The 13,638-nt window shown below is 40.3% G+C and overlaps 1 protein-coding gene across 3 annotated transcripts in view; it reads left to right on the top strand.

Moving 5' to 3' along the window:
• Positions 1 to 13,638, top strand: part of CDYL (chromodomain Y like) — a 102,924-nt gene that overhangs the window by 71,860 nt on the left and 17,426 nt on the right. For 2 of the 3 annotated variants that reach the window (XM_028737817.2, XM_028737816.2), the window contains exon 3: positions 13,241 to 13,494. In XM_028737817.2, coding sequence (XP_028593650.1) covers positions 13,241 to 13,494 — 254 coding nt within the window. Of the gene's footprint in view, positions 1 to 6,213; positions 6,259 to 13,240; positions 13,495 to 13,638 lie in introns of all 3 variants that reach the window. The other variant, XM_028737815.2, reaches the window with a different exon arrangement.

Here is a 13,638-nt window from a genome sequence, read left to right as displayed (position 1 = left end):
AACGCCCCTATTGAGATGGAGGAAATCAAAGCAATAATAACAGACCTAAAAAATGGGAAAGCCCCAGGCCCAGATGGGTTCACCAGCAGATATTATAAAGAAATGGCACCGGTCCTCTTGAATCCACTACAAGAAGTAATGAATAATATTCTTAAGGAAAGAGAAATACCGGAGACATGGAAGGAGGCATTGATCACACTAATCCCAAAGCAAGATTCAGATTTAGAGCAAATTAAAAATTACAGACCTATTTCCCTACTAAATATTGATTATAAGATCTTTGCGGGAGTCCTGGCAAGAAGATTAAAAGATATTCTAATAAAAAATATTCATAGAGACCAAGCCGGCTTCTTGCCGGGTAGGCAAATGAAGGACAATATAAGAAATATTATAAATATTATAGAATACTTATCAGAAAGGTGTGATAAACAAGGGTTACTGTTATTCGTGGACGCTGAGAAAGCGTTCGATAACGTAAATTGGGAATTCCTGCTGAGGCAATTGGAAACACTGGAAGTAGGCACTGAATTTTATAATGGGATAAAAGCAATTTACACGGAACAAAGAGCAAGACTGATGATAAATAATGTGGAGACGAAAGAAATAACAGTAACTAAAGGAACAAGACAGGGATGCCCACTGTCCCCACTGCTATTTATAATGATATTAGAGGTATTATTAAATTCCATCAGAGACAACAAAGAAATTAAAGGAATCAGGATTGGCCAACATGAACATAAAACCAAAGCCTTTGCAGACGACTTGGTCGTAACAATGGAAGAACCACTGGACTCAATAAAAGAGGTACTCAGAGAATTTGATCAATTTGGGGAAGTAGCGGGCTTTAAATTAAACAAAAGGAAAACCAAAATAATAGCTAAGAATATGCAAGCAGATAAAATCGAGGAACTACAAAGAGAAACAGGAATAGAAGTGACAAAGAAGGTGAAATACTTAGGGGTTTGGATAACACCAAAAAATATAGATCTTTTTAAAAATAACTATGAAACAGTATGGAAGGGGGTTAAGAGGGACATGGAGACGTGGGGTCGGCTTAAATTGTCATTCTGGGGTAGAATAGCCACAATCAAAATGTCGGTACTTCCAAGAACCCTATTTCTTTTTCAAAATATTCCGATTATCAAAGGTACAAAGATATTTAAAGCCTGGCATAGAGAGATTTCTAGATATATCTGGCAGGGAAGGAAGCCGAGAGTAAAATTCAAATTATTAACGGATACGAAAGAAAGAGGAGGCTTCGCCCTACCAGACTTGAAGATATACTACGAGGCATCTTGTTTATGCTGGGTCAAAACATGGATAAACTTGGAAGACAGGGAAGTGTTAGACCTAGAGGGCCACGACAACCGATTCGGGTGGCATGCCTACTTGTGGCATGGGCGGAAGAAAGGACACAAGGGATTTGGGAATCACATATTTAGAGGCCCTCTGATGGAGGTATGGGAAAGATACAAGGAGGTGCTAGAACCTAGAACACCCCAATGGCTGTCGCCACTAGAGGTTATGTCAGTTAAAAAGACCAACATGAGAGCCAATTGGGCAACCTACGAGCAACTGTTAATGAAGGAGGAGGGAAAGTGGAAAATGAGGCCGTTCGATCAGGTTAAATCCCAAGTATATGACTGGCTGCACTACCACCAGATAAATGATATGTTCAGGAAAGATGTCAAAGACAAAGGATATGCTGACAAAAAGTCCAGATTCCAAACAGAGATTTTGGAGAACAATATAAAAATCTTATCTAAAATGTATAAGCAATTATTAGATTGGAACTTAGCCGATGAGGAGGTCAAGGCGGTAATGACACACTGGGCGAGGGATTTTGGTCGTAATATTTATTTTGAAGAGTGGGAAAAACTCTGGAAGCAACATCTAAAATTCACTGCCTGTGTGTCACTCAAAGAGAACTTAATGAAAATGTTTTATCGCTGGTATCTGACCCCGGTAAAACTAGCTAGAATGTACGGATCCTGCAACAAATGTTGGAAATGTAAGGAAAGGGAGGGGACCTTCTACCATATGTGGTGGGAATGCCAAAAGATCAAAGATTTTTGGGAGAGTATATACAACGAAATGAAGAAAATGCTAAGATATACCTTTGTCAAAAGACCTGAGGCGTTCTTGCTAGGTCTGGTAGGAAGGGAGATAAAGAAGAAAGACCACAAATTGTTCCAATATGCAATAACGGCAGCAAGGGTCCTAATAGCAAAAAATTGGAAACAAGAGAGTTTGCCGACAATAGAGGAATGGAGATCCAAATTACTAGACTATGTGGAGATGGACAGGTTGACAGGAAAAATTAGATATATAAAAGATCAGAGGTTTATTAAAGATTGGGAAAGTTTTACGAAATATCTGGAAAGCTTAACAGATGATCAGATAACACTAGTGGGTTTTAAAGGTGCTCTGTAAGAAGTAAAGGGTAATGCCAAAGGAAAGCAGATGAAGGAGAATGACTTGCGGCATTACAGATAAAGAAATGCGAATTTATTATAATGTTTGTATGGACGATTCGTGGAACGGCAGAAGGAAGTCTTTTGTGTAATAAGAAGAGTATTGACACTATTTACTTTTGTATTATGATTTTGCTAACCAATAAAAATTATGCATGAAAAAAAAAATGAAAAGAGGAAGTGGTTGCTTTCCTGCATTCTGCCTCAGGGTCTTACTGCCCACCCTCCTCTGTTTCGTTGCTGTGTTTGCTCAAACGGAACAAAGAGCAGGCAAATCCCCTCCCCTCCAGGCAAGCAGAGGGGAAAGCAGAGGTCTTTCCTTCTAATTCCTCTCCGTGCTCCTCGCAGGCAGCCAGAAAACATGCAGGAGGAGAGAGAAAGCTGGCTTCGGTTTGTGGAAACTTTTGCCTTTCTTTCTTCCCTCCCGTAAAATCCCTCTCCTGCTTTCTTAGGCAGCTGCTTCTCTGCACACCGCTCTCTTGTCCCTTCTGTGTTTTTCCTTCACTCCCCACTTAAAATGTAGTTACAAAGCATGGATCCACATGGATCCTCAGGATCTTTGCATTGGGCCACCCCAAATTCACCATCAGATCACATAGCAGCCTGCCCCCCAAAAATCACACACCCACTGTTGCCTGGGGCTGCAATGGTGCAAAAATGTGGTTAAAAAGCATGGATCCACATGGATCCTCAGGATCTTTGCATTGGGCCACCCCAAATTCACCATCAGATCACATAGCAGCCTGCCCCCCAAAAATCACACACCCACTGTTGCCTGGGGCTGCAATGGTGCAAAAACGTGGTTAAAAAGCATGGATCCACATGGATCCTCAGGATCTTTGCATTGGGCCACCCCAAATTCACCATCAGATCACATAGCAGCCTGCCCCCCCAAAATCACACACCCACTGTTGCCTGGGGCTGCAACGGTGCAAAAACGTGGTTAAAAAGCATGGATCCACATGGATCCTCAGGATCTTTGCATTGGGCCACCCCAAATTCACCATCAGATCACATAACAGCCTGCCCCCCAAAAATCACACACCCACTGTTGCCTGGGGCTGCAATGGTGCAAAAATGTGGTTAAAAAGCATGGATCCACATGGATCCTCAGGATCTTTGCATTGAGCTACCCCAAATTCACCATCAGATCACATGTCTGTGGCCACAGCATGAAGCACAAAAATGATACATCCACTGTTTCATTCAGAATTTTTTTCCTTGTTTTCCTCCTCTAAAAACGATGTGCGTGTTATGGTCAGGTGCGTGTTATAGAGCGAAAAATACGGTATATTAGAAGTGATCGCAGGTGGAGGTTTAAACAAGCAGCCAGCAGGTTTCATATTTTTTTCAGAAACCGTCCCTTTAATTAAGCAAGTTGGCGAATATGAGAGTTAATATAAGAAAATTGACTGGGTATGCGATACCCCAAATTGAACTGGGTGGTGTTACTTAGGGCCAAAACACCATTGATGCTCAACTGAGTATAGTTTCTACCCATTCTTCCCCCTTTTATTAAATGCAAACGTGGAAGATGAACACTGAGGAGGGGCTTCTTCCCTTTCCAACAGCTTTTCTGTTTGAAAATTGCTTCTCCCTTCCTCCGCTCTCCATACCCAAGTGCTTTTATCTTGCAGGGGTACCTATATCTTTTCCCTCACAGCAGGGAAAAACAGCTGGGGGTTGATGATAGTTGAAAATATACAAGAGGGGGGAGGATCCTGTGTAGGATTTGTGCACAGATTAACAGCTTCCTTTGCAAGAGGTTAGTAAATCAGTGCTCACTCCTGCTCCATTTGTCTTCTTCAGTTACTGTCGCTGCAGAAGTGGTATTTCGAGGCTCCTTTGTGATACATTTCTGTCTAAATGCACGTGAGATTGTTATAATACTTTTCGTTCCGTGTTGTATTTCTCTGTATTATGCTAGTAAATAGCAACTGTCTTTCTAGGATCTAGACAATCCTTTATTCTTTAGTTGTGAAAGGAACAAAAGAGGAGAAAGCAAAATAGTGGCCTTGTCTGTCTTTCCACCCAAAGTTTTAGCTTGTAATAAAGCATCCTCAAGCCTCACCTCAGCAGTGTGCTATTAAGCATTCTTTTGCTGAAAGTGGCATCAGTGAGACCAAGCTGTTTATCATTATGCATAATACCCTGAGAAAAGAGAATGTACAATTTGCTGCTAAGATCTCTTTGTCTCAAACTTCAGCCCTTTTGCTACAATCCTGTGCTCCCTTTTTTGGGTGTAAGCTGCATTGAACTCAGCTGGACTTGCAGCTGAATAAAGTGCAGAGGCAGATTTTAGCCATGGCTAAATTGGGGGGGGGGATCTGTAGAAGAGTTTGTGGCTGCTCAGTTTTGAACCATTAAAAAAATAATAATGATTCAGCCCAAGTTTTCAGAAAACACACCCTAAGAGTGAGGCATAAAAAAAACATGCTGGGGTGTGTATTTTGATAATCCTTGTCTCTCACTCACCATTCTTGGGTCAAAGAGCATGAATATCTTCCTGACTTAACTTGAAATGTGTTATCGTGTTTTTATATGGAAGATATAAGATTGCAATACTTTTTGTCTCGATCAATGGGTTTTGTTGCGGTTTGTTCTTTTTACAGTAATAGCAGTCCTCAAGGGCAATTAAAGGCATGAACTAGTCAAACCCAGGCATATGTGGAGGTGTCTCATATGCCGCAATAAGGTGCTGTTATTTCCTCTGCCTCAACAGCAGTGTGCGTGCACAGGTGTACATACATGCAGGCAGTGCATGGTGGCACCATTGCAGGGAGAGAGGGGGTCCACCTGCATCTTCATATTCCTACCCAGTCTGCCCTCATTCCCGCTGGAATTTACGGTGACAGAGCTGTTTGAGGCTCAGATAAGAACTACTTCACACATTATGACTTTGTAAGACAGCTGGAGCTTCCCATTTTATACATGCATTCATCACGGGGGCTGGTGAACATAGTCTTTCCTCTAGGGCATCGTTCGAAATTCACCAGGAGCATTTTGCACCTGACTATCAATCACTTGCAATCAGTGCTTTTTTTCTTTTTAAATAATGTTTGGGCTACTCTCATTTTCCTACCGATATTGAAGTACTGCCCCTCAATGAGGCCAAACTTAGATTCACGAAATGTTTAGGGGGTATGCGTACCCCCCCCCCCCAGGAAAAAGCACTGTTTGCAACTAAGTGGAGGTGCCCAGGCGCCAGGATATCACCTGACATCTCCACCATCTGGAGGTGCATGCCTCAGGATCCTTGGATCTTGGCTGTTGTCTCATGCTAGCAACACACCCTGTAGAATTCCATTCACATTTTATGTGTGCAATCAGAAAAAAAAAATGGGAACCAAAAAGTCGTATTGGGAAAAAAGACTTTCGAGCCAAATGACCCCCCAAAAGGCATTCCGTTTTGGTGACACTAACCCTGGTTTAAGGAGGCATTTGGTGTCTAGCTTATATATCGTGAGTTTCTAACACTGCTTTAGGGAAATGATACCCATATAGGAGAACAGTGATTGGTGTGTGATGGTCAATGTATTGGGGGAGCTCATTTGCTACAGCATTCCAGTTTTTATCCTGTTCTGCAAAATGATACTCCATTTCTTCCTCATGTTTTTGTGCCTTAATTCCCCCTCCTCTTAATAGCACTGGAAATATTGTTTTTTTTAAAGCATCTGTAGCAATGTATATTTCAGAGGATTTGCTTTGCATTTCTAATACCCTTCTTTATCTGTTTTAGCATCTCCCTGTATTCTTCCCAGTGTTCTTTACTTCCTATTTTCTTGTAAGTATAGCGTATTCTTTCCCCCCCTCCCCTTGTTTCCTATTGACCTGTTTAAACACTTGGAGTTGTTTTGAACCTGCTCCTGACTTTTTGAAGAAAATATTTTAATTGCCATGTAAATCTAGCCTGGCATATATCTTTTTTTCTGACAGGCATTACCAGTGTTTGTTTGAGATTGTTATGTGTAATATGTTTTTCACATCCACAGTTATCACAAATCGTACAGTGCTCCTCCAGTAGTAATTAAAATTGATTTCCACATGACATTGTAGCTGCTCTAGTGTATTGTTCTGTTCCTAATTTATTTATTCTGTTTTTGTTCAGTAGTTGAAATCTCCTGTATACAGGTGGGTCCATGACATGTATCAGGAAGCACATTATTTCCTCTTTTTATTTGTCTGTTTCACCTAACTCATTCATAACATCTGCATCATACATACCACACCTAAAATCCATTTCAGTTAAAAGTGGACTGAGACATGTATATAATACCAATATGTGTGCATTACTTAATCCCTTCATTTTACTACTGAAGTTAAGAGTATCCAGTCATCTTAGCTTCTTGACTTCAGTACTGATTTTTAAAAAATTCATTCATCAGGAGCCTCAAAACATCTGGAGGGCTGAGGTTGAGGCTTCCTCAACCTCAGCCCTCCAGATGTCTTGACACTGCAATTCCCATCATCCTTGACCACTGGTCCTGCTAGCTAGAGTTGTAGGCCAACAACATCTGGAGGGCCGAGGTTGAGGAAGCCTGCTCTATTGTTACAAATGCATAGGTGCCATCTTCTAGTTTTATGCTGTTGTAGACTCTAGCCTGTGAATAGTTTATGTTCCCATGCAAGGCTGATGTGACAGTTCAGGTTTTTCCCTAAACACCTGGCTATAAGGGATAGTAGATAGTCCAGATAGTATATCTAAATATATTTTCAGGTGCATATGTGGTTATAAAATAATGACATGATAACATTTTTCCACTTAGTGCTCAAATAATTTGCCATCAGGGTGTTAAAAAAAAGTATTGTGGGAGTTCAAGAGCCTATTCAAACACAGTGGTATCTCCTTTGCATCTTTAACGTGTTGAGTGTGGCAGAATCAACTATGAACAGCAGCTCCTTAAAACCTGACATTGTGGTGAAAGGATGACACATTTCCCCTGTTAAACCATTTACTATACCACGTCAGTTACACTTCATTCCTGCAGTTGGGAACCATTCATGGAAATTTCCCGGTGTGCATTAGTGCAGGAAAGTCTACTTGAAAATCTTGATTTTTTTCCCCCAAGGGATGTCTGGTGTCTTTTTAAAAGGTGTCTGGGCCATTTTTCAAACTTAATATTTAGATGCTTAAACCATAATCCACCTCTCTCTGCTCCTTTCAGGAAGATGCTACTAAAAAAATGGGTCTTTAGAGCGGACACATGACCCTGAAAAACTATAGGAACTTCCTTCACATATGCAAGAAGTACCTGTGATTTTTTTCAGGGACATGTTTCCTTTCTTAAGACCCAAGTGTTCATTCATATTTCTGAAACAGTAGTAAATGCCAAAAGTTTTCATTGACGGATGCATATATCCTAAGCAACCCGCTCCTGCACTCAGAGAGTGGTTGTAGATTATGGAACATGCAGCCATCATGCAATTCACCTAAAAGCTGTTCAGGTCTTGCCAAATCTGCCTCCAGGCAAATTACCAAGCTCCAGTTTGACACGTAGCAGCTCATTCAAGACAAGTAGCTGAGTGGCAAATATTTGTTCACCTACATACCTACCTACTCACTGGTGGAACTTACCTTAGCTGCAAGAGAAAGTTGTCATAATATAGCATCATGCTTCTAGGGCTGGATCCAGTGATGTCCTTGAATATGTGGGAAATGCCCTTTGTCTATAAAAGGGTGCTCTATACATTTTGCTAGTGTTGTACCAGATAAGTGAAACTATATCCAAATGTGTTGTTCTGCTTCCACAGACTCTAGCAGTAGCAGAATCATGATTCGTTATTTCTTTATACAATTTATTTACCACGTAACTGCAACAGTCTTTAAGCTGTGCACAAAAAATAAAATAAAGTATAAAAATTTGTTTAAAACTGTAAAATCAGACTTCTAGGCCCTCCTTTAGGCTCGTTTATTTGCAGAACGGCACTATTTTCCTTCTGCTTGTGGTTTTCTGGGTCACTTTCTGCCCTTAAGTAGGGAACCCTAAAAACAAGCACATTTATGCTAGCAAGTTGGAAAACAGAACACTACTATGGTGGTTGCTTGTCTAGGCCGCCTGTTGTTGTAGGAGGGGAAGTTTTTTTTGAGAATGATAGAAGAGGGCAAGCAGACCAGGTAGTAGGCTAATCACTGACTGATGGTGATATGGCTGTCATACTGAAATAGATTGTGTGCAAGCTACATTCCTTGTTTGTGCCTTGTGGCCATGTTCTGACATAATGCTAATCCATGGTTTTGTACTATAAGAACAAACAGCCTCCTTCCACGTTTGCATGTTTCCCACCACACAAACACACATACACAGCAGGGTGGAGGCGTTCAAAAGAATTTGCTTTTAGTTAATCACAATTCATTGTTTTGTGCAAACCAGTAGCTGTGATTAATACTTACTGTGGCTAGTTTAAACAAGCCAGCTTCATAAATCACAGATTGAAGCTGGCTTGTTTTGAAACTAACCATAGTTAGTATTAAACCACAATTCCTAGTTCAGATGAAACGGCAAAAGCATCCAAACTATTCCAGCTTTCCGGTGAATTTAGTTGAGGAAGAGGTTAGTTCACATGGTGTCATTTTCCAAGCAGCAAAACCACTTTGGACTGATAGACACACAAGTCTATTAGTCCTGTTACAAGAAACCTTTTCTGTTGTCCAAAAACACAGGAAAAATATTGACACTGGGGCAGATTTCTCAGAGCTGCTAGAATGAATTGGCTCTTTGGCAGAGCCATGAGTGAACAACCTAACTACATTGCTTATAACTTACATGCATATATTTAGGGGCAGGGAACGGTTTGAGTGTGTGTTTGTGTGTGTGTGTGTTATATAATGTCAGGTTCTTGATCTAACATATTTTAATCCAAGGCTTCACTTACCCAAACCCCAAATGGACCAATTGGATTGCAGCAATTTTGTTTCTATCCTACCTGATTAATTTTTACAGCTTTGATCTCTCTGTTGCACAGTAGCAACACCTGAATGGTATTTTTTAAAAATACCTGTTTAATGTGGATTAACACCTTCATCTTCTTAAATATTTGTTGAAAACATTGTAGTGAGCGGATGAAGTCTTATTTTTTAGGCATTTGTACAAACTATACAATGCAGGTTTTCTTGCACCTCTTCCTGAGTATCTTCCTGTAGGAGAAAAGGGTAGCAACTGTTGGTCAACTACTACTCTTGGGATGGAGTTTGTTTTTATTTCTCAAACGGAATTATGAATGAAGGGGGGGGGGGACTTAACAGGAATTCCCACTATTAATGTTTTCAGATAGGATTTGCAAACAGTAGAAGAAATACGGAAAATTTGACATGGCATTTGTACCAGGCCCGTGCAAACATGCACACTCGCAGAGAGGAGATTCCTGGTCTTTTTTTTTTTACTCCTGTACTGCCCTGAGCTAAGCCAAAGTTTGGTTTAGTCAGTGTATTATCTTAATCCAAGTTCGTGGTTAGGCTCGCTCTTCACTGGCTGTGAGCTTTAGCAGAAATGGCACAATTTATAGTCCTCTTCAGACGTTACAAGCTAGACAATCATAAACAAATTCTCTATTAGCTGCTTCCCACCCCCATCCCATCATTATCGTCACCTTCAAACTCATGGAACACAAACTTCTGCACTTGGGAGCCTGTTACATCCATGGAGGCTCCCAGAATATTTGCTAACTTCGTTTTTCCCAGATTCTAAGTACTCACAGTTATGAAACACTTCTGCTACATAGATTTGCCTTTTGTGAATTGGATGTCAAGTAGGATGGTGACGGGATGGAATTAGCACACACATCCCAACTGCTTCCCAACCCTCCCAAAAGAGTGTTTTAGGTTAGCCTTATTTGTAACGGCTGAATAAGTATTTTACCAAAACGGGAATCATAGAGAAAATGGATAAATGGCTTTAATGTCCTTGAAGGAACACATGAGCTCAAGTGCGAATGATTAGGCTAAGAGCATTCAATGTTAATAAAATGTAGTGTAAAATGGAGGGAAATGATAAATGCAAATTAGAAACTGCCGAATTATAAAATATTGCATATATTATGTTATAGTTTCAGAATTACATTCTGGCGAAGCTGTGGGATGTTTGACACACACATCTTGTTGAAGAATTTTAGAAATACAATTAAACATAATGTATACACTTGCAATATTATTGGACAAACAAGTATTAACGTTTCCCCTCAAAAGATAATAGGTGTGAGCATAAAAAAAAGTATATTAGATTTTAACAGACTAATCCTAATCATGTTTTATTTGCTTAAGCAAATCTTACTGGAGTCATTGGGACTTGCTTCCTAGTGGATATGCTTCAGTTTGCAGCCTTAGATGCAAGAAAGTGAGTTAAAACGCTTTTCTCATCTGGAAGATTTTCATGATCTGTCATTAGATCATGGCAAGTATCTTTTCTGGCATCCATAAGCAGTTGGCTAAGGCATAAGTAGTTCTTTGCTTGAAATTATTGTTGTGGCAAAGAAAAAAAGCCTTCCATGACATCTAGTATCTTTTCTTACTTTGTGAAATTAAAAGCAGCAACTTTACTTCACTGCTAACTAGCACTGAAGAAAAATATGAGGACTCTTTTCTGCCTGCTGTACATAAGCAACCAAACACTTTTTGGACCCCCATCTATAAAGCAATTAACATTCGCAGATGAGTTTGTTTCTCTGTAATACCACCTTGGCACTCTCTTACCTATTTAAATAGTTCCAGACAAATGTAATAAAGCTGGAACCAGCTAAGTATAGGCATTGCTGCCTTATTGGTCCCAGATAATGAAGAATGCAAAGTAGGTGAGGTAAAAACCTTTATTAAACCAATTCCTCATAATGCAAAGGTACAAGATATTCTGGCATAGAATAGCTCTGCAGCAATTGAAACCTTCGTGTAATTTCAGATTTTATGTCCACCCCACCCTCTTAACTGCAATAAGGGTTTCTTGTCTTCCTGTGTTGAGGTTCCTGTAGAATTAGGATGTTTGAATGTTGCAGCATAAGTAGTGATCATTTACTTTTAGATAGCTGTAATGGAATTCATAGCATTGTTGGAACATGCGCAGCTCCATTCGGTAAGGATCTAAAGGCACAGTGAATGTAAAAGAGTCAAGTGATGCGATAAAATCTGGTTGTCTGATATAGTACTACTGTACTATACTGTCTACCCTTGTGCACCTCAAAATTAGCTAGGGCATTCTGTTACTCCCAGTAAAAATGTGCTATAATAATGTTTCGCTTTGTAATAATTATTTAGTAAAATAGTAGTAGATAAATTTTGTTCACCGCATCTGCTGCCTTTCTGGTAAAAAATAAAAGTACAAACTTGCTATGCACAGCAGTATAATCAGTAGAGTTGTCCTCTCTGCTTTATTGTAGCATAGTACCCCATGTAGTACTAGATAGGGGCTCACAGCAGTTCTTCTTCAGTTGTGCTGTGAACCTGCTCTCACAGCCAGTCTGACAAATGAGGACCCCAGCCTGCTAGTCTTGCCCACCCCCGCCCCCAGCCCCACTTGGACTTGTTAGTGTCTCTGCCTCCAACTGGAAAATGTTGACCCAGGTGCCCTGCAGCCGAGTGTCCAGACAGGAGAGGTTGTGTTACTTCTGTTACAGGCATTTGACTACAGAGTGCTTGGTTAACTGTTAAGAGGCAGGGGAAGAGGCAACACTAACAGGCTTCAACCAGTTTTCGTTTTGCTGCCTTTCTGCTCAGCTTCTGATTACAGTAGTACCTCAGGTTACAAACTTCGCTAACCCAGAAGTAGTTGCTCCTTGTTGCAAACTTTGCCCCAGGATGAGAACGGAAATTTTGCGGTGGCAGCGGGAAGCCCCATTAGCGAAAGCGCACCTCAGGTTAAGAACGGTTTCGAGTTAAGAAAGGACCTCTGGAACGAATTAAGTTTGTAACCCGAGGTACCACTGTAGCTGTGAAGGTGAGCTCATAGCGTGACTGAAGAATGTACTTTGAGACTCCCTTTTATTCTGTGTCCGGTCCAAAAACGCTATCCGAATTAAGGATAAGTATGCCGTATCCAGAAGCCAGGAAGCTGTTACATGGGAAAGCCGAGTTATTGTTTCAGGAAATTAAGTTGAGAAGAAACTTATTTCAAACAAGCACAAAAAATGAAATTATTCATTGAAAAAATATCATCTAACACAAAACCTATTAGGGTACATTGGACCTCATGATGTTAACAGAATGGAAAGCAAAACAACAAAATATTGGACTCTTACAGTAAATAATAGGAGGGGTCCATGTATCTCAGTAGTCTCACTGAGCCACGAAATATGAAAGGGTGAAAAGCTGCAAGGTAGCTTTCCATCTCAAGTGCATTTCAGTTGCACATGAATGAAAATTTCATTTAAATTTAGCTTGTTGTTTGGAGGCATGCAATGGAGAACAATACATGGTTATCTAGTAACAGGGTTATAGACATGAATGTGCTAAATGTGTTACACATCTGCTTCTTTTTCATACTTCATTGTAAATAAAACTAGAACAATGATGATTTGTCTTTTGATATCTAATCCCTCCCTTCCCCTCATGGGTTCAACATTATATACATATTTTCCCTACCATGTACTCCTAAGCAATCTCCTGCAGTTGTATTTCAGACACTGTTGCCTTTCCAGGTTTTCGTTATGGCATCCAAATTTCTGCTTTCGCTGTGGTTGCTTTAGGATTTTGCCATTTGCATATTTTCCATGGGTAAGCCATTTAGGTAAGCTAAACTAACAATGCCGATGTCAAACCATACCTCTGTTGAAACTTTTCACAGGTACATCTACCTTTATAGAAGCATTGTCCACAAACGGTACCAACATACAAGCATCAGTAACGGGAGTGACAGCCAGCAAACGAAGATTTATCGATGAAAGGAGGGACCAGCCTTTTGATAAAAGGCTACGCTTCAGTGTGAGGCAAACGGAGAGTGCTTACCGGTACAGAGACATTGTTGTCAGAAAACAGGATGGCTTCACACACATTTTGTTATCAACGAAATCATCAGAGAACAATTCATTGAATCCAGAGGTTAGAGTCATTTGTTGTTGTTTTTTATAAAAAGCACTCCGTTTCAAAGATAATGTACAGTGACTTGTAAGCAAAACGGACAGATCTCTCTCCACCACCCAGTTTGGAATCTAAATCTAAAGGTTGGATTTAGCGGAAGTGTGA

This window comes from Podarcis muralis, chromosome 8 (assembly GCF_964188315.1).
Source record: "Podarcis muralis chromosome 8, rPodMur119.hap1.1, whole genome shotgun sequence".
Classification (NCBI taxonomy): Eukaryota; Metazoa; Chordata; class Lepidosauria; order Squamata; family Lacertidae; genus Podarcis; species Podarcis muralis.
This window is presented reverse-complemented; position numbering and strand designations above follow the sequence as displayed.